At 44.7% G+C, this 20,865-nt stretch overlaps 1 protein-coding gene across 1 annotated transcript in view; it reads left to right on the forward strand.

Annotated features, from left to right (window-relative positions):
• Window positions 1–1,087: 1,087 nt before the first annotated feature.
• The window catches only part of ATRNL1 (attractin like 1), a 2,439,979-nt gene continuing 2,420,201 nt past the window's right edge, over window positions 1,088–20,865 (forward strand). The window contains exon 1 of the mRNA XM_078643887.1: window positions 1,088–3,183. Within this exon, the coding sequence (XP_078500013.1) occupies window positions 2,921–3,183 (263 nt within the window). The 5' untranslated portion in view covers window positions 1,088–2,920. The remainder of the gene's footprint in view (window positions 3,184–20,865) is intronic.

Genomic DNA, 20,865 nt, shown 5'->3' on the forward strand with positions numbered 1-20,865 from the left:
CTCTGGGGTGAGGGATAGCTCTGTTAATGATGACCTGAGATTATTAGATCTCTGTGAATTTTCATTTTCCCACCACGCCCCCTCTGAGTAGATTCTCTGCCATATTTTCTGATTTAAAATCTACTTTGTACAGAGAGCATAAGGAAATAAATATAAGTGAATATATAAGTAAAGAAAGGTGCTTTATGCATCTGTAAAAGCCGTATATGGTCACTGCAAATTGCATACCCTTATTATTTGGATTGCATATAGAACGGATGGCTTTTTAGCCAATTTTAGGGACTCTGGTGATAATGTGCATCTTTGCCACCATTATTTTCAACATTTTTAGTAAGAGAAAGTATGACAACACTCTGCAGGACTGGTAAGGGTTGGTTTGGCATTCCATCAAAGAACTGGAATAGTTCCTGCGTGCCCATTCAGAATCGCCTTTAAAGTCTAGAGATGTTTCTGGCCACTTTATGTGAAAACCGTGCTTAAAATGCACATCTTGGTCCCATTTTCACAAAATGTTCCCAGATAGAGAACATCCACGAGACCTTTGGGGGACGTCAGCTTGTTTACTTTGCTTAATCGTTGAGTTCTGATGCAGGAAGCTGCGTACACTCACCGCTTTCCAAGATCAGCAGCCAGCACTGCAGGGTGCAAGGACACTGAGCTCTCTGAGAGTGGGTGAGCTGTGGTTCGGTGGCTGAGCTCTGGGGAGCCATCAGCTGACAGAGAATCTTGGTGACAGTAGCTGTAAAGCGGCCAGAGCTGCAAGGCCAATCAGAGCCGTCGGAAACAGCTACATGTGGGTAGGGACAGTGTCTCAGCTAAAAGGTCGGCGTGGCATGCTCAGTGCTATAAGTGAGATTCCCAGTATTCCAGGACTGTAGCAATGCTATATGGGTAATGTTAGTGTACAGGTCTAGTGGAATTTAAATACGTGTGTTATAAAGCTGATGAGCTGCTACTGCCCCTATATGTTAATAGGAGCAGTGCCCACAGAGGGCTTGCTTGTCTCGGGGCCTGTGATGTATAGCCAGTTGTATAAGGGCAGTGACGTCACTGAGATCCGTTCTATAGGACCAGCGCTAACAGGCACAGCGCAGGGTTGGCGCTACGAGGAAGCTGCTACAGGGGCTCGGTATTTTCAGTGTGTTGCTGCTGCTGCTTCGGCTCCTCCTGCGCCTTTAAGGGGCTGCTCCCTGCACCTCCTCCGCTCTTTGTGCTGCGGCTGGGGGAGGACAGCCCCGCCGGCCCCGGGAGGCAGCAGACAGCGCAGGCAGCTACGGGAGCCCCGCGGCCGCGCGGAGGGAGCAGGCCGAGCAGCACGGACACTGACCGGCCGCCGAGAGAGGGGCCTCCCGCCGCATCCTCCCGCCCCCCCTCGCAGCCAGGCTTTTAAAAATGGCTGCTTAGAGCTGGAGGAGCTTCCCGCGCAGGCTGTACCAGCCTCCCCCTGCTCTGGAGAGCGGAGCCCGGACCCCTGCCTGCCGCCGCCGCCTCCTCTGCTCCTCCCGGGACCCGGGCGCCGGGAGCGGAGGCTGCATGGACAGGAGCCAGGGGATGAATACTGTGTGTAACGGGACTTCCAGGCCGTTATCAGCGGAGGGATAGCATCGCCTCCCCGGGCCGTTATCCATGTGCACCCAGCATCCTTTCTAGGAGACGTAACCTGCACCAAAGCCCCGCACCACCTGGGGGTAGATTGGACTACATCAGTGGACACCCAGCTTCTCCCAGTGCCTGCACACTGGGATAACGGGTCTGGTTTTCGCTCTGGACAGCCAGCATCTGCCAAGGTACGAATATCTATGGGCTTTAAGCATCACTTCCAGAGCCATTATCAGGACTGTCAACACCTGCTTGTGAGGGCATACATGGACCTTGTATCTATGGGAACCCAGCATCACCAAGATCCTACTTCCTGCCTGGTCCTTTGTCAGCGCTCCACACTCAGCATCAACTCCTAGTGAGCCTACTTGGACCCCGGAGCCCGCAGCGCTTGCCTGTGATGGCATGCGTGGACCATGAGCACTGGATAGCCACCGAACCCTGGGTTCAAGAATTTCCTGGCACTTGATCGGGGTCCTTCCTTTCACCGGGCCATATTTTCCTTGCAGGGTACCGTCTTCTGCTTTTGAAAGGCTGTAGGCATTTTTGTTATTGAGAAGCCGCAAGCAGCCAGTTACCATTAGTGAGGTGTTAGGGTCCCTTGCATCTAGAGGAACTGTCAGTCATCTTCACCGGAAGCCTTGGCCAACTCGGTTGGAGCTTTTTTTTGTAAGGTGATAAATGGGAAATTGTCACTCGAGTGCCAAAAACTCTTTTGCTGCTGGCCTGCTTCTCAAAGCAAAAGCAAGTTCATTATCATCGCTGGAGAAACATACGTGACGGTACTGCATTTAGGAACTACCAAGGCCAAAATCACTTAAGATCGAGGATTATCTTCAGAGGTATACATGTCTAAGGGAGTACCTGGCCATGGTTGCCTCCTCATACATGTATTTGGAGAATCACTTGTTGCTGGTCTACCTGGGCGTAATGTCAGTGGAGAGTCACCTCTACCCCTGTGGCAGTCTAGTCTTGGCATGATACTTCTGTCCAGAGGGCTGAGAAGGGAAGTGCAAAGTTGATCCATTCCAAGGAGCTTGGAGCCTGGTTTCGATTCATCGCCTGCCTCTGAACCCTTGATGAGGCCATGTTGGATGATTGATTGCAAGAGTTGATTTGAATTTTCCCAGTACGGGTGTGTGTGCAAATTTTCTCTCTGGTTTCCCATAGTGTGTTACTTCGTCAAAGCTGGTAGAGGATGAATAGTTTCCATCTCAATCTGTGGTCGAACTGAAGACTTCTTCGAGTCTCCTCGCTTGGCCAGACTGTAAATCGCTGCCCGAGGCCCAGCTTCTCTTGGTCAAGGATTTCCTTTGGAAGGATGAGGTTTGGAAAGAAAGGTCTCTTGCCGCCCCCGTTGATGATGTCATTGGGGGGGAAGCCCTGGCCTGCCGTCACACTGGAGGATCTTAACAGCTGCTTGCTTTTCTACGGTCTCCTCTACCTGGTCCTCTATGCGCAGGTGTCGCAGTCCAAGCCATGCGACAAGAACCCCTGCTTCTCAGGCCGCTGTCTCAACTCCACCTGCGTCTGCGACCCAGGCTGGGTGGGTGACCAATGCCAGCACTGCCAGGGGCGGTTCAAGTAAGTGTCCAAGCTACCTTGTCCTTGTTTTGCTTGTCTGGGCATGCAGTGCTGCTTCGAGATGGCCCAACAGTCCAATTTACCAGGCATCCCTGTCTCGACGCTCTATGATGTGCGCGCTGGCCATGGTTGAGTGGTGATGCCGGTTAACATTTCATAAGTGCATTTGAAACGAAGGAGGGGGTCAGGGTAGAGAGGAATGTTCCCAATGGCTTATTACATTTGCATAACACATGCTGTAGTACTTTGTGCTCTTCTTAAGGGTTTTTACAAATTCATTCCTTGTGGGATTCTGCAGCTGTCTTAAAAGAACCCCTGGTTTCTGCATACCAAGACAGATGTTAACACTGTGATGGTCTAGAGACTTGCTTGAGAGCCCTGGAAACAGTGAAACATCTTTAGCATAAGTCAGAAGGATGAGCTTTTATACCATGGGTATGTACATTTTTACCCCCGGTAGCAGAATTCAGTGTGAGCCAAGGTCAGTATTGTATAGTACCGTTTGCATATATCAGTTTTTGACAGGGTCCCATCTGAAGGACACGTGTGCCCTCGAAGGCTAATGTACTGTTGCCCCTTTGCACTTATGTTGTCAGTTCAATTATAGGCAGCACTGTCTATCACTGCTCTTGATGTTTAGATTGTCTTTACATCTACGAGTATCCATGAGAACAGCAGTGAAGTGGCCACTAAGCCTGGGCTGTCTGTGTACACTTCTTTAAAAAGTGTTAAAACCATCAGCACTCCTTGAAGTATTGATGTACTAGTCACGTGTCTCTGAACCAGGTTCCTCAAGCTGGTGAGATGGACACAACACCTACTGCATAGATCAGTGTAGCTTCGAGGTCACTGGGTCGTATCGGTGTGGTTCTACCCAAAAAGAACAATGCAATTAGTTCCATTGAGTTATGTGTTGTAGCCTGTATTAACAGCGCATAGAGGCAGACCGTTGTGCAAACCGTGCTGTGCCAATGTAAAAGTTGGTAAATGACCAAAGCATTCTGGGTTGAAAATGCCCTTGAATCTGCTGAACCGTGCGTCCTGGTTATGCTCACATCCTGCAAGAGCAGCATCTTCTTTTTGAAACAGTAAATTACTTTTGTGTTGTCTATTGGTTATTGACCTGGGATATTTTCACACGTGTCCTATCATTTATGTCGCTTGTGACCAAATCCCTTTGTGATTAAAATCCCTCGTGGAAAGTAATGTTCACACCAGACACCGTTCCCGTATACTGCAGCGCTGATTGTGACAAAGTGCACCCGTAAGCTTTTTCCCCCGGGAGATTTTATCGTAATTAGGTAACAATACGGAGTGTCGTCTCAAAGGTGAGCGTGACACTGACTCCGTACAAACCTGAAGGTTTGGTCCCGAGCTAGCCGTCATTGAACTCGGCACAACATGCTATGGAGACTCTGATTGGGTTACAGCGGTATATAAGTTGAGATGGTGATAATGGCTCGTGTGGGGTATTTTTTTTCTGGAAGAAGTTACAAACAATAGTGTTAAATACCGAGTTCGGGGATACTGGAGTGATTCAGCGGAATGAATGCAGGTATGAGTGAATGAACACCATTTCTAAAGCGCAAAGCGACCTCGGTAGCTCCGCGCTGGCCACAGCTGCCAAATTCTAGTTAGACAGACATGTTATGAGTTGTTTTCAGAGCAGATGACGGACCGTGCAACCCCTCCCATACATATTACCCACGCCCGCCAGGCGCGTGAGGACAGCAGCGACGCTCTGTCTACTTGGGGATGATGGATTGTGAGTGACACTGTCACGACAGTCGGCTACCGAACTGAGTATGGACTCTAATGTTTAGATCAGCTGCAGGTCTTGCAACATTTACTGTGAAACAGTGTTTCCCACAGTGAGAAGGCACCTCCCCGTCCTTGCCTGCCCATCACAGCCTAATGCACAATGCACGCATTGACCGCGAATAGCCTTTTTTTGTTTACCCTGATTTTCGGAAGAACTCTGGCTTTTGGGAAATGTTTGCTGTATGAAGGGCTGCCTGTCATTTGGATGCACGCGGTTTCACTTCAGTGCCAGGCCGGCGTCACTTGTTAACCCTCTAGGTACACTTGCGCGAGGGGCGTGAAGAGGGGGCGCGTGCAGTCAGCCCCTTGTAGACCATGTCACCATGTCAGTGAACTCTTCTGACAGGTCGGAAAAGTCTCCGCAGTGCCTGCCAAGCGACCCCTGGTCACGCGTGTGGATAGAGCCCGAGCTTGTTTTTATAAACTCATATCCAAAGTATGTCACATTTCAACTTTTTTCTTAAAGGGGACCGGTCTCGAATTGTGTTCATCGTATGCTTGTTTCACGTAAAGTAATTTGAGTCGACTGTAGGCGCTAGGGCTCGAGAGCCGGCGAAAGCCGACACACTAAAGGTGCTTTTTGCACGTAAGAGATTGTTTTGTGACCAAAGCTTATATACCACTTTGTTCATGCAGTCTAGGCGCCCTGTTGTCCTCATTTTCCCCCAAGTTCAGAGGCATACAAGTCAGACAATGAAGTACCATCAGAACTGCTGCCGTGTTGGGCCATGGTTCTGGCCTTATAGTTCAGAGTGTCCGACCGACTCGGGGCAATTACATAGCGCACTGAGGCGCCCATTTGGTCGATAGGCGCAGGGCTTTACGTGGGATGAAAGAACGGGGGGGGGGGGGCTTTCAAAGGGCTCGGCTGATGTCATTAAGGACGTGGCTTAAAAACTGGTATGCTAAAAAATCTGTTTAGTATAGTGTCACCCGACTGGTAAATGTGCTGCTTCTGTCATTGCATCCATATAAACAATAGAACAAGTACCATTACACTGATAACAAGCCAGGACTATTGACTTTGTCAATGGCTGTTAGTTGCATAAGCTAAATAAGCAACAGCTTCCTTCTATATAACATTGAAAACGCTTCAGTCCAGAAATGATGAGACTGTGAAAGAACTTATAACCATTCTCTTTCACGTTAACTCTAAGGTCGTGAAGGGTGGTTCTGCTACAGAGCTAAAAAAATATTCACACTGCGAGTGAGGGCAGAAATGGAGAGCCCAATATGGACCCCTTTCAGCACCTGCTTTTTAGAACTGCCGGTGCTGAGCACCGGCAGAGCCCGGCTCACTTAAAGCCCTGCTTAAGATTACACTGGAGAGTGGGAGCTGTTGAGACAGAGGAGTAGACTGGGTGACCTAAAGGAAGGTATCACCTTCTTAGGAAGCCCCTTGAACGTTGGAGGTCCGGGCTTGCCCATTTATGTCAGCATTTGAAAGGCAAACCTGATACCATGAAGATGAGCTTTTCCTTCACACGGAGCCCATGCAGGAATGGCCTGACCTCTGACCCAGGACCCTTCCTCGAGTCATACACTTTGTGCAGTCCGTAGTTTGTGCAAACGATCATTAGGGGGGTGAGCATAGAGAGCTTTAGTGCACTCTAAGCAAGCTTTGCCCATGGCCCCGGTTATCACGGCAAGGGACTGCTAGGTCTCTTGGTCCTTACATATGCCAAATATTCTTACATATGCCACCGCTGCTGAGTACGAGCTCCAGGGGCGGCTCCTCCACTAAGGCGGAGGAGCATCGCCCCACTGCTCACAAAGCAGTGGAAAAGGAAAAAATAAAATAACGTTATTATATTTTAATTTTCATTGCTGCAGGCTGGGCTAGGGTGGGGTGGTGCTGGTGGCACAGGGAGAAGGAGTGGTTCGTGCACTTGAGTGCGCATGACGGTTTAGCTGGCCATCTTGGGCCAGCCAGACCGTCATGCGCTCTTTGCATACTCCCCACCAGGCTGTAATACACAACCTGGTGGAGAACATGCACTGGCTCCCTATCCCCATCTGAGCGCTGAACCATGGCGCTCAAACTAATCACAACGCTACATTGCAGAGTTGTGATTGGTTTAGGGGAGCCTGTATGCTTCCTGCTTCTTCCGGACTCTGAGTCAGGAAGAGAAGAGAAGCGGAGACGACGAACAGAGACGGTGGAAAAGGTAAGTGGTTTAAAAAATATATTTTTCACCCCCCTGCTCCGCCACCCCCGTTCCTACCAGCCGCCACTGGCGAGCACGCTGCTCTTTCACATGGCAGAGGCTGCTCCTGGGCCACATTTGGCTTGCTTTTGTTCAGGTTGAGGTTGCCCAAGTGCCTGTCTCGGGCAGCGTATCGTTTGTGAGAGCTGGGGATGCTCAAGTGCCAGGCTGTGCTGCCCATGTGCCAAGCTGGTCTGGTCCGTGCCAGAGGCCGACCCCTTGTATGCCAAGGTGGGCTGTAGATGAGACAGTAGTCTCTACCTTCCTACGTTGGTTGAGCTCCTCTCTCCGGAGCAAATAGTGAAGTCCCTGGGAGTCTTCTTAGATAAGGATCTCTCAATCAATCAATCAATCAGTACATTTATAGAGCGCGCTACTCTTAATTAGAACTGGGAGACCCCTTCTTGTAAATAATTTGAGGCCAGGGAGTAAAGGGGAAGAAACACTACAAGAAACCAGAATGCTCCCTCATGACCTATAAATGCTTTTAACACGGCTAATACCTCAAAAAAACAGGGCATATACAAAGTGCAATTGTATGTAAATTTTGAGTTATTTTATTTCATTTTTTCATATCAAAACTTTTTTATCTCTTTTTTTGTGTATAAAAACAGTGATTGTAAAATTCATCATTATTCACAAAAGGATTTCTTTCAATATAATCAATCCGTAGTTTGTTTGTCATTAATTGTACAATTCACACAATATACAGAAATTCAAAAGACCAGGTAGAGAACCAAACACACAACCACTTACGTACACACTCAACATGCATTCCTTTTCACAACAACCATAGACATCCTATAGTACTGTAACTGTTGTCCAAACTCATTAGTTCTAAACAATGAAGGGTATTGATCACAAATTGGTCGACGCGTTTCGGTGGGAAACCGTTGTAGGGACCACCTTCCTCAGGACCACACAGAGACAATTCAATAGAGGATCTCTACACCTGGAGTTCAAATCTTATTAGTGATCTTTGTTTATAAAAATCTTCATGGTATCCCTAAGTTGAGACCTCAGCGTTGTCTACTGAAGGTTTCTACTCAGTATGGCATACATCTACTATTTTTCTCTATACTTCTTCAAAGTGCTACGTGGAATTTTTTCTCCTGTCATAATTTATACAGAACGTAGAGCGGGAACACGTGAACGACTCATCTAGAAGCTCTTTGCTTGGTCTGATTTTCCAAAAAACATGTGGAGGGGACACCACATTTTAAAAATGATCTTTTCTTAGTACGTAATCGTCATCGTGGATTCGACTGCGGGCGTAGGCGGAGGCGACTCGAGAAGGGGACGAGGAAAATCATTTTTAAGAGACACATTCCGACATTTCTAATGTGATCCAGGAATAATATGATGTGATGTACATTCCTTACGTACTAAGAAAAGATCATTTTTAAAATGTGGTGTCCCCTCCACATGTTTTTTGGAAAATCAGACCAAGCAAAGAGCTTCTAGATGAGTCGTTCACGTGTTCCCGCTCTACGTTCTGTATAAATTATGACAGGAGAAAAAATTCCACGTAGCACTTTGAAGAAGTATAGAGAAAAATAGTAGATGTATGCCATACTGAGTAGAAACCTTCAGTAGACAACGCTGAGGTCTCAACTTAGGGATACCATGAAGATTTTTATAAACAAAGATCACTAATAAGATTTGAACTCCAGGTGTAGAGATCCTCTATTGAATTGTCTCTGTGTGGTCCTGAGGAAGGTGGTCCCTACAACGGTTTCCCACCGAAACGCGTCGACCAATTTGTGATCAATACCTTTCATTGTTTAGAACTAATGAGTTTGGACAACAGTTACAGTACTATAGGATGTCTATGGTTGTTGTGAAAAGGAATGCATGTTGAGTGTGTACGTAAGTGGTTGTGTGTTTGGTTCTCTACCTGGTCTTTTGAATTTCTGTATATTGTGTGAATTGTACAATTAATGACAAACAAACTACGGATTGATTATATTGAAAGAAATCCTTTTGTGAATAATGATGAATTTTACAATCACTGTTTTTATACACAAAAAAAGAGATAAAAAAGTTTTGATATGAAAAAATGAAATAAAATAACTCAAAATTTACATACAATTGCACTTTGTATATGCCCTGTTTTTTTGAGGTATTAGCCGTGTTAAAAGCATTTATAGGTCATGAGGGAGCATTCTGGTTTCTTGTAGAGCGCGCTACTCCCCCGTGCGGGTCTTAAGGCGCTGAAGGGAGGGGTGCCGCTACTGCTCGAATAGCCAGGTCTTGAGGTGTTTTCTTAAGGTGAGGTGGTCCTGGGTCAATCGTAGGTGGGCGGGGAGGGAGTTCCACGTCTTGGCAGCAAGGTAGGAGAATGATCTTCTTCCGGTGGTATTTCTGCGAATCCGTGGGACGGTGGCGAGATCTCTCCCACAATGTGCATAGTGACTCGTGGGCCTGTCCTTGTTTCCACATGCTGAGTCTCTTGAGGAAAACCCTTCCTTCTGAAAGCTCAACATGCGACCATGGTGCCTGAGTGTGTTCTTTCCAGGCTGGATTTCTGTAACGACCTGTATCTAGATTTGCCAGTAAATGCCACCCCTAAGCTGAGAACTCCAAACTTTACACAAAGTGCCTGATCAGAAGTGCCCTGGTAAATTACGAGCAGGTGTGGGAAGGGATTGCAATTATAAATGGTTCGATGTTATCCCACCTGGTAAGGACAGGTCCACACCTGCTGTTACATTTCGGCAGGTCAAACATCCAAAAATGTAATAGGTGAAAAATGCCTTTGAAGTACTAGGACTTGTGAATTTTCATATGGTGCACAACAAAATCCACATTCTATGCTCCATTTCCGAGGGCTAAACTCAAAATTGGTGGTATTTCCCCACACCATAAATTCTGAATCCCTTAGTATCAGATTTTATTGGGGCGATTACCAGGACACGTGATCAGCCCTTAAGAATAATCATGCACCTGCAGTAATTTGAACTTACCACTAGTTCTCACATAGCCTCCACTGGCTGCCAGTGAAACTGGGTCTCCAAAAGACCCCCTGCCCTGCACCATACTTAAAAAGCTTGGCTTGAAGTCATTGGGCATTATTACGGATCTTCTCAACACCTCCCTCCCGGAAGATTTTGTCCCAGCTGACTGGAAGCATGCAATGATCCACCCCCTGTTAAAAAAGGCTGGAACTGATCCTAATCAGCCTTCCAACTTTCGGCCCATTTCCCTGCTACCTGTATTTTCCAAGATTTTGGAGAAACACGTTCATCAAACTTTAACTGAATTCGTAACTACCCAAGACTTACTACCTCCCTGTCAATCAGGTTTCAGAGCTGGCTTTTCGACAGAAACCACTTTATTAGGAGTCACTGAAAACATACGCTGCCAATTGGACAAGGGAGAGACTGTGACCCTTATATTGCTGGACTTAAGTGCCGCTTTTGATACGGTATCACATACTGTATTAATTAACACGCTTCGCTCCCTAGGTATCCGTGGCTCGGTACTTAATTGGCTGATATCCTTTTTGACTAAACATACTTTTCAAGTTTTCTCTCACACAGCCTGCTCAGACACACATGTCTTTGAACATGGTGTACCACAGGGTTCTATACTTAGTCCTCTATTGTTTAATTTGTATATGATCCCCTTAGCTAAGGTGGTGGAAGATTCTGGCCTGTCAATGTATTCATACGCTGATGATTCCCAGCTGATTGTTTCCCTTTCTTCTGAGAATACTGATACTTCCTCCACACTCAAAGAAGGTCTTATTAAAATAGCAAGTTGGATGCAGGATAACTTTCTAAAATTAAACGGGGAAAAAACAGAAGTCAATATTCTCGGCTAAAACAAAAACTTGTGGGGCCCTCAACATTGGCCTCGTGAAATGGGCATGCTTCCTGCCCCAGTCTCACAGGCGCATAACCTAGGTATCATCATTGATGACTCTCTTAATATGCACAAGCAAGCTGTAAAAACTTCAACCACGTGCGTTGCCATCCTAAAATGGTTAAAAAAGATCTGCTGGATGCTGCCTGAACCAACAAAGAAAACCGTAGTCCATGCCTTTATTACCTCTAGAATTGACTATGGTAATGTGCTTTATTTGGGCTCAAATAAAGCAACCACTCGCAAATTACAGGTGATTCAAAATTCAGCGGCCAGACTGCTATGTAAAATCCCCAGAACTACTTCTACTACCCAATATCTTCGGGACCTTCATTGGCTTAAGTCGAAAACCGAATTACATTTAAAGAACTCTGTTTCATGCATAAAATCTATACTGGCAAAACCCCGAAATATCTTCACTTGCTTGTTCGCCCATATCGTCCATCTCACTCTCTCCGTTCTTCTACATTAAAAAAGTTTGTCATCCCCAAAATCAAGCTCTCCCGTATGGGCGATAAATCTTTTTCCTACCTAGGGCCCTTGCTATGGAACTCCCTGCCTTTTTCAGTACGTAACAAGACCAATTACATCAACTTCCGTTAAGCTTTAAAAACTTGGCTATTTAACATCTAGACACTCGTCTTTACCTACCCTACTTACACAGCTCTACAATTTCGAGCCGGGAAACCCTTTGTGGGTAGCTGCTGCGCGCTACAAATGCAATAATAATAATAATAATAATAAAGGCCTTTATTTTTTGTGTAATAATTCTTTTTTTCTTTACCATAATAGAATAGTACAACAACGTCAATTTCAGTGAGCACTGTATGGCCAGTTAACACGAGAAGTGAAAGTGTCTTTGTCACTATCAAGCGTATGGGACTGTACTCTAAAACTTTACCACACAATTTACTTTTCACTGTTTATTGTCATCATGGCTTTCCCTATATTTAACAATGAATTTGATAATACTTGGCCACACTGAAAGGTTCCGTCCAACTTCTCTCATGTCTGCAGCTCTGTAAGATTATCATCAATGTAAACATTATGCGTTAAACATTGGACATTAAAAAGGCGGCTGTTATTCTTCCAGTTCTGCTTTAGATAGTCGTACTTTGGATCCGTTCATGCCACCCCCCCCTGGGTTTGATCTGTGAAACGCATCTTAAACTAATCGTACTTAAAGGGGAGGTGGTGGGTGGGTTATGTGTGTAATGTTAGAATGAGAACAGTTGCTTTCGTTATTACTAACTTTACTTGGTTTTGTCGGGTAGGCTCTGGGTGTGTTACTAATTTCAGATGAAATAGTCCTATTTTTATAATTTCCTATCCACTGTTGTGTTGAGGATCATTGGTGCCTGCTAAGCATTGCCCCATGTCTTGTTAAACGTGTCCTAGTGGTCTTTAATATCATTTGCTCCCAACTTGCAGTTCTTGTGATCTCCACATGCCATTCCCCAGTAGTGTGTTTTCCTTGGGTTCCCTAGTGTCGGAGGATGCATAGTTTCGCTGTGGCCAGAGAAGTTGCGATCCATCTCTTTTTAAGGTTCATCATTCCCATCAGGTCATTGGTGTTCTGCAGTAAGCTTCAATGGATCGAGACAGTCATTTGAGTGTCATGAAATTGTGACACTTCAGTCCGAAGTGAACGCCAGCACTGTTCTTGTGTTGGGTAATACCAGAGTATGTGTGTTAAGTCGCAATTGTGTGAGCCACATCGCTGGCAGTCAGAATGATGTACTGTTGAAAAGTATTCTGAAGTACAAGTATTTTAGTTTTGCTTCCCTGGGCTGTTTGTTCTGTGTCTCTAATAATGCAGCCCATTCCTCTGCTCTATATTCTTTAGTAAGTACTGTTTGCCACTGTTGCCTGGTAATGTGTTGAAATACTTCTCAAAACGCGTGTTGTAGATGCCCTTTACTCACTCCACTGAACACCTTCCGCCCCCACATGTAGATGCGAACTAATGCTGGAAAGTTGTGATTGGTGCTTCTGGTATCTAAGTATCTTACGGAGATACTGCGATGGTTGGAGAGGTTGCCAGTGGTATGAGACAGGGAGCAGAAGAAGTTCTGCCTCCAGTATTTCGAAGGACTTTAGCACTTGGTCTATGTTGCCCTTTGCCTCTAATGGTTTCCAGTATATCAATTTACTTTTGATGGTAAGCCCTCAATTTATGCAGATTGGCGCTGAGGCATGTATGAGCGAATTTACTCTTATCCTTGTGTGCCGTTCACCAGTTAGTAAGGAGGTCCTCACAATGGGATTGATAGCAGAATACTGGTTCGCACTTTAATTATGCATGGGTACCAAACCACGTGCTCCACTCAGGAGGGTACTTTCCGTTCATGTCCATATAAGGGATAACGTGTAAGGCAAGGTAAAATATATCACTTGCTATAGGGAATGGACCGAGTATTTCGCATATATATGTGATAGCCTCAGGTCTCCTGATGTTGTGTGTACATGTAGTTTAAAATCTTACAGTCTAGAGCATTTATTCTGCCATATGAATGTGTTGATAACATTGTCTAGACGAATACATTTCAAGTGATGTGTTGTAAGATGTAGCATACCAATTATGTCATTTAAATTCTGGGCTATTTCCATTTTAGCAACTTGAATTCTACCCCCAAATGCAAATGTTCAGGTAGGTTCAGTGTTGCATATCATTGCAAGTTTTGCGCATTAACCCCTTGGGCGCGGCCGCGATTCTGCGCCTGTGCGGCAGTTTTATTGAGTGGGCGGGTTCATGACGGCCGGGGGCCGTCATCAGCACTCGCCCACCGTGATGCATGACGGCCGGGGGACGTCATCCGCATGGAAGGGGTTAAATGGTTTCTTTGTTGTCTATCATTCCTTCAAGCCCTCTATTGATCATAATACCTACCTACGTAAGTCCTTTATGGACCCAACCCGTATTGTGTGGTTCTAAACTAGTTCAAATCAGAATCGTTGTCATGAGCTATATCTCACATTTTCACCAGTTTATTTTATATATTTCTAAGAAGTCTTCAGCTATTGCCATAAATGTATCTAATGATGTTTGGGGCTTTGTGTTTCTCATCAGGATGTTGTCAGCAAAGAGGAAAGGTTTTATCTGACCACATACTACTGTTTCAATCCCCTATATGCCATCTGATTCTCATATTGCAGCTAACAGCGGGTCCAACGTGAGTAGGAAAAGCAAGGGAGAGAGTGAACATTCTTTTCTGGTCCAGCATTTATTGGAAAGGGTTCTAACAAAAATCCGTCACATGAAACTTGTCTGGTTGTGCTTATGTAGAGCTGTTGGCTCTTGAAATTAAATCACATCCCAGCCCTAGCTTGCCCATGGGCTAAAAGAGGCAGTCCACGTTCACTCTGTCGAACACTACTTTAGCTTCCAATGAAGGAGCTAGCTTTTCCTGTAGGCTATCCCTCCTATTCCATAGCAAGTGTGCTAGTGTTTGCAGATGATACCTGGAAGAAATGGCATGGTAGAAAACCCACTTGTGATTCATGCAGACAATATTTTTTCCAAGATTTATATTTGGGCAACCTCTGCTTTGGTGATCTCATCTTCCAGGAAACCCCTACCTTCAAGTGATAGAGTAGGTAGCTTGAAACGATTGAGGAAAGCTCCCTCAGTCTGTCTCGTGTCTCACTGAACTGGGCTGTGTAGCTTCCTATGGTATATTGTAAAGATCAATGTTGTCTACTGGATGCATGTGTAGTAGGCTGTCTTTGTTTTTAATAGCTGCTATCAGAGACTCTCTTTCCCAACTTTCATAGTGATGCCATTTGAGCTTCACTAATGCTCACTAAACATTGTCCGTAAGAAGGATGTTAAGGTTCATTTTCTAGTGTGTGTCGTATATGTTGAGTAGAGTTAGAGTTGAGTTACTTCATACATTCAATTTAAGTTGGGACTTGACATTTTGAGCTTTCTGCCAACGAAGAGTCTGCCATCCGCCGCTCACTCCCATTAGCCTTTCCGGCTGCCTATAACAGCTGTGCCAATGGCACAGAGTTCCTATTTTCTGCTACATATGTAGCAATGTGTGTACTTAATGTCTTTTTTGCTGGTCCAGTGTTGTTAGGATTAGTGAATGGTCTGTCACCCTGCTCTCCAAAATTTCAAATGTGCTCAAATTTGGTGATAAGGATGTACAGGTCAGAAAATCTGTGCGGAATGAAATTTCATGTGTGTTAGAAATGAATGTATATTAACTGTTGTACTGGTGTGTGAATCCCCATCTATCAGCCAACCCAAGGTCAGCCAGCATGTAAGTACTGCACAGTCCTTGTCATTATTTTTATCTGGATATCCTGTTTCGGCTAATATCGGGTGTAGTGCCAGCTTCTAGTCTCTTCTGTGTATTGCTCGTGAGTGTCCAAACTGTGAGTGATCTTGAGACTTGGGGGAAACTAATCTCTGTCAGTAATGGAGGCATAAAAGGAGCCAATAATCAGTGACATGTCTAAAGTTTTCAGATTAATAACCTCGTACCCGCCCTTGGGATCATTACATTTGTTGATTTTATGTGAATTCGCCTTCCTGAATAATATCGCTTCGCTATGCTTCCTCAAGTGTTGTCTATAGTCCCTTTCCTGACATTGGCAGTATGACTCCTGCTGATTACCATCCCTCCCCTTACACGCTTTAGTTAGGCTGCTTCTGATTTATTCAAGTGTGTCTCTTGGAGCAGGGCGATATCTTCATGCTTGGATCACAAGTAATTCAAGAAATGTTTACACTTGATAAAATGCATCAAGCCATTGACATTTAGAGAGGTCGGTATCAACAGTTTGATTGTGCTAGTGTTTCCTGCTATGTGTCTGTTGGTAGGTTGCCGCGTTGTAGGTTGCTTGGTGATCGTATCCCTGAGAATGCAGCACCTTGCCTTCGGATGTCCGGCAGTTGTGTGGACTGCCAATTTTATTTTCGGTCTTACTCTTTCCTGTTCTTTAGGTATATCGCTCATCTACATCTTAAAGAGGGTAGGATGAAAGGTCTTCCGGAAGGGACCAGTGGAAGAAGAGAAAAAAGAGTAAAGGGGGGGAGGGGGCGGATTGAAAGTATCTAATCCAAGGAAATAGTGTATTTAGTGCTGCTTGTGGTGGCGGTCGGGTATCCTTTCACTTGTATTCCATACAGGTACTGACTCTTATTTGCTTGATCCTCTCCCCTTTTTTTCTTTCCAGGGAAATACATGCATACTAACGTGTATCTGAACAACTATCTTTTTTTATTGGTAGGCTGTTTCTTTATGCCTTTATAGGGGCCGAATAAGACCAATCATTGCACTATGGTTAAGGTACTGAAACTGTGGGAGCGAGGGTGCAGCGACAACCATGGTCGGGTACAAAATAGGTCAATATAGAGGGGCTGTCGCTTATCCACACAGAATGCAATAACAGAACTTTCCTAAACCAATTTAACGATTCAGAAAACCTTTTCCAAATCGTTTGATTGTCTTGGAACATTGTAAAAGGGGTTTTAGCATTTGCAAACCCTCTGATTTCCCAAATCAGATGGTTTGCAAATGCTAAAACCCTTTGTACATGAGGCCCTTGGTATATAAGCAAAGTAGGGACACAATCCCTCTGCCAAAACCTAAGATAACTGCCTTAGCATCTCATCTGTACAATCTCCTACTACTCAGAAGTTATTATTCGATGGAGCGCGGGCCGGCTACAGGAACAAAGTTAGGCCAGCTGAATAAGAGTACCCTCAATCCTGGTTGCGAAGCGTTGTGATGTTCTGTGTCGAGGATTCCTCATGCACTCGAGGCGATGCGTCGGTGCCGAAGGGCTGCAAAGTTGCGAAGCAAGGTCCTGCGTTGTCAGAGGATTGCTTTGACGAGGGCTTGTGATATGAAGTCCAGCTTCGAGGCAATGCAAGAACCTGCATCTTCGCCTAGGCTGCCATTGTTGCGAGACTTGCACTGTGAGGGCATGTGTCAGAGAAACTTCATACAGCGGCGGTTCTGATGCGGGCTATGAGGCCAATGCATAGTCCTTGTGTTGAGAGAATCCTGCCAGCAGAAGTGATGTTAGTTCTACTCGGGTATGCGCAGTGCAGCAGAGGAGATGCATCTGTTCTCCTGGATCCTCAGATAGGCTGGCAGAGCATCTTCAAGCACACTTAAGTGTCAAGAACTGGGGAGTCACCACTTGGCAGGGTAGGGCTCATAGATGGCAGAGTCCAGGTGCTGGGCTCAAGGTTGTTGGTGCCTTCTGTCCCTGAGGCTGTAGTCAGGAGGCCAGCCAACTAGCCCTTGGAGTCACTCTGGGGGTCCTGGGTTCAATAGATGCAGGTCCAGTCCTTCACACCTGGGCAAGAAAGCAGCAGGCAACACATCAGGGCAGCAGTCCTTCATAGAAGCAGTCCTTTCAGCAGCACAGCAGTCCTTCCTGGTAATATCTCTGGTTGATTGTGACTTTGTTCACTACTGTTCTCTTTATTATAATCATTGATGGTCAGGAAGGCAAAGAGTTGATATTTGCCTTGGGAACAGTTAAGAAATGTGGAAGCTATGTTGTGTATAGTGAATGTATATATTTACGTAATAATGTTTTTTGATGATTGTTTTGCATAAGTTGTTTGTATATATGTGATATATGTGTAGTGTCGTTTCTTCTGACAAACTAATGATTTTTTCTAAATAATTGAAGTGAAAAAAACAGGTACAAATAAATATACCTAACATATCATAAATAATATTGATCTGTTGCTTAAATTGTGGAGCAAACAAAACAAGGTGGGCTGGCACTCTCCTTTTTCTAACCTCCTGAAAAGTGGCATTTTCAAAATTCTAATTTAGAATTAGACATCACCATGAGAGAGGATGTCTCATTACAATTCCAGAGACATCAGACGTAAACTGGTTACCTGCTCTCATTTGTAAATGACCACATATTAAATATAATAAGCTAACTTCACTGTTAGCCTGTGGGAGAGGTAGGCCTTGCAGTTGTGAAAAACGAATTTACGAGTTACCAAATGCAAAACTAAAAAGTGCATGTCGCTTTATTTAAATACACTGCCCTCTATGCTGTCCAGGGTCTACCCTAGGGGTGACTTATAAGTAGTAAAAAGAAAAGTTTGGGCCTGTCAAAATGTTTATTTTGCCAGGTCGATATGGCCGTTTAAAAACAGCACACATATGCAGCAATAACAGACCTGAGACATGTTTAAAGTGCTATTTAAGTGGGTGGCACAATACGTGCTGCTGGCCCACAAGTAGCATTAAATTTACAGGCCCTGGGCACAGGTAGTGCCACTTTACTAGGGACTTACAAGTACATTAACTATGCCAATGTCACTCATGTTCCAACGCTTGGATTCCTAGGGTGCCAGGCAGATACCACTGGATAATAGTATTTTGACGGTTTTTAGGCCATGCTGAGGATGTTAACTGTTATCCAGATCTTCATTTGCCCTTTTCTTCCCTGATAACTTCTCCTTTTTTCACTACTCTTCATTTTCTGCTCCCCATCCTCCTATCTCCCTTCCCTCTTCTTGCCCACTCCACTATCCTCACTGCTCCCACTAACCAACTCTTTGGAGCATCTATTGCTGTAGCGTAGGAGGGACATGTCTCCTTGCTCCTTAGCTAAGTACCCTGCACTAGGCTATGTTATTATGTTTTTCAGAGACAGATATTATATTCACGGTTAATATACAATATCTCGAAAAACATGCACATAGTTGTTATCTTGAAAAGTGTTCATCAGTTAACAAAGTACAAATGGGCTAATGTTAGTTTGATGGGAAATAAGTTAAGAGATCCTGCTAGTAGATACTTCATCAACTCTGAAAGAAAAAAAGGCCTACGTCTCATGGGAATGCAAGCTAATATTACTGTTGAAGATCACAGGTTTGCTGTGAAGATGATTGACGCACCCAGTTATTTATTTATTTGAATTATTGCACACCAGCACATTTCTACAAAAGTGTTCCTCAAAAACGTTGTCATGCCAACATTTGATCACCGTTCTAGTGAGCGGTGCTTTGGAGATATTTCAGGTATGTGGCATTTAAATGGACAATGAATGAGAGTTTCATTTCTGCATATCATTCAAGGGACTTAGAACCATCTTTATGATTTTAAAGTCACAGTTTTGTGGATGAAGAAAATGCGCCTTTAACTTTGGCCACATTTAGTCGCTTTTTGTTAGTGTCTTTTATTATTCTTTGTCCATAAACATGTAAAGGACTCGTGCTTTTAATCGATATTGAAAAGGTAAACTGGTCTACCAATGGGGCCAAAGGCAGTGTGATGTCACCATGTCCTGTGATGTCATTAGGAAGGTCAAATGGATTGCAGTGACCTCTCCCAGGCCCTGTGATTTGGCGATGTCCTTAGCCCCGAGGATGTGTTTTTATCCGCTTTTTTTACATGTGTAATCTGAGCAGGTTGGGGAAATTCAACGTAGTTGTAATACTGATCAATTCGTAATGAGTCGTCAACCACAAGTTGGTGCAAAGGGATTAATTCCTCCTGTACGCCGTGCTTGTGTTGTGAAACAGAAAGCCAGAAGTAGCTGTAGCATTGAATACCTAGCGTTTATTAAATTAACCTTTCACGCTAACCTGAAAAGATCTTTTCATTTTTGATAGTTTTATTGTTTTGGCGTTATGGTGTGTGCAAAGACCAGGTTTGAACATCAAATTTGACACAAGCTTGCTTTATTTTTTTAGTGTGTTAGCATTACACAGTCGCAGGTATGATATAAATCACATTTACATTTTAACTGAAATGTATAAACGATAATATTGGACTGGGCATTCAGTCTGGAGGAAAGTCGTGCGATTTCTCGGCGGGCCCGTGTATATAAAAACCCAACCCCACAGGAATGGGGGAGAGTCACTCACAGGTAAGACGATACCTTTGAGAGACTGTGGGACTGTGGACAGCGTTTGTTACTGTCCTCTTCAGTCATGGAGGGTGGGGCAGAGGTAGTCTCATGCTGGGCACCGACCGAGAGTGCGTAGATTAGGAAAGGAAGGGCCTGATTTTAGAGTTTGGCGGACAGGTTACTCTGTCACAAACATGACAAATATCCTGTTCGACTTAATACTAGAAGTGAGCGAGACCCCTCAAGCCAGAGGCCTGGCTCCAGCTCAGCTTGTGATCTTCTTGGAACCTCGGCCCAAACCAAGCTGAGCTTGCATGTGGCTTCTACCTGCCACACACACTCTAATCTCATGCGCCAAGAATGGAAAACAAAGCATTTACTACCTTTGATGTAAAATGGGAGGCAGTAAAAAATGCCCACCCAGTCACTGAACTGCACAATGTACAACAATAACATCCATGATCAGTCCCACTACTCTGATTTTACAGAACCTCCTTTTCTTCATTGTCACGTATGTGAGCACCCTCCAATATGCAGGTTCAGGGTGTGCGCTGTCCCACAGCCTCCTCTGTTTGATTTAATAGACTATAATGTTGTTCCATCTGTAGTAAGAATCTAGTTCACATTTAAGATCATAATTGACAACTGACTTTCCTCTTAAGTTCATTGGTAAAAACTATCACTTTAATTAAATACCCTTCAATGCAGTGATATAATCTGATGTACTAAGGTGAAACATTCCTGTGTTTTAAATAAATGCTATTTTTCTGAAATATTTCGAACAGGCTTCATCATATATTAACATTCCAAATATTTTCAAGGCTCTGCTCCTCCTGTCTACCTGTGGACTCTTCCACTTCCACAACTGCATTATATCCTATGGCATCTGAAACAAGACTGATGAGATCTCCGTCAGATTTGTAGTGGATTCCCTGCCCGA

This window comes from Lissotriton helveticus, chromosome 5_1 (assembly GCF_964261635.1).
Source record: "Lissotriton helveticus chromosome 5_1, aLisHel1.1, whole genome shotgun sequence".
Taxonomy (NCBI): Eukaryota; Metazoa; Chordata; class Amphibia; order Caudata; family Salamandridae; genus Lissotriton; species Lissotriton helveticus.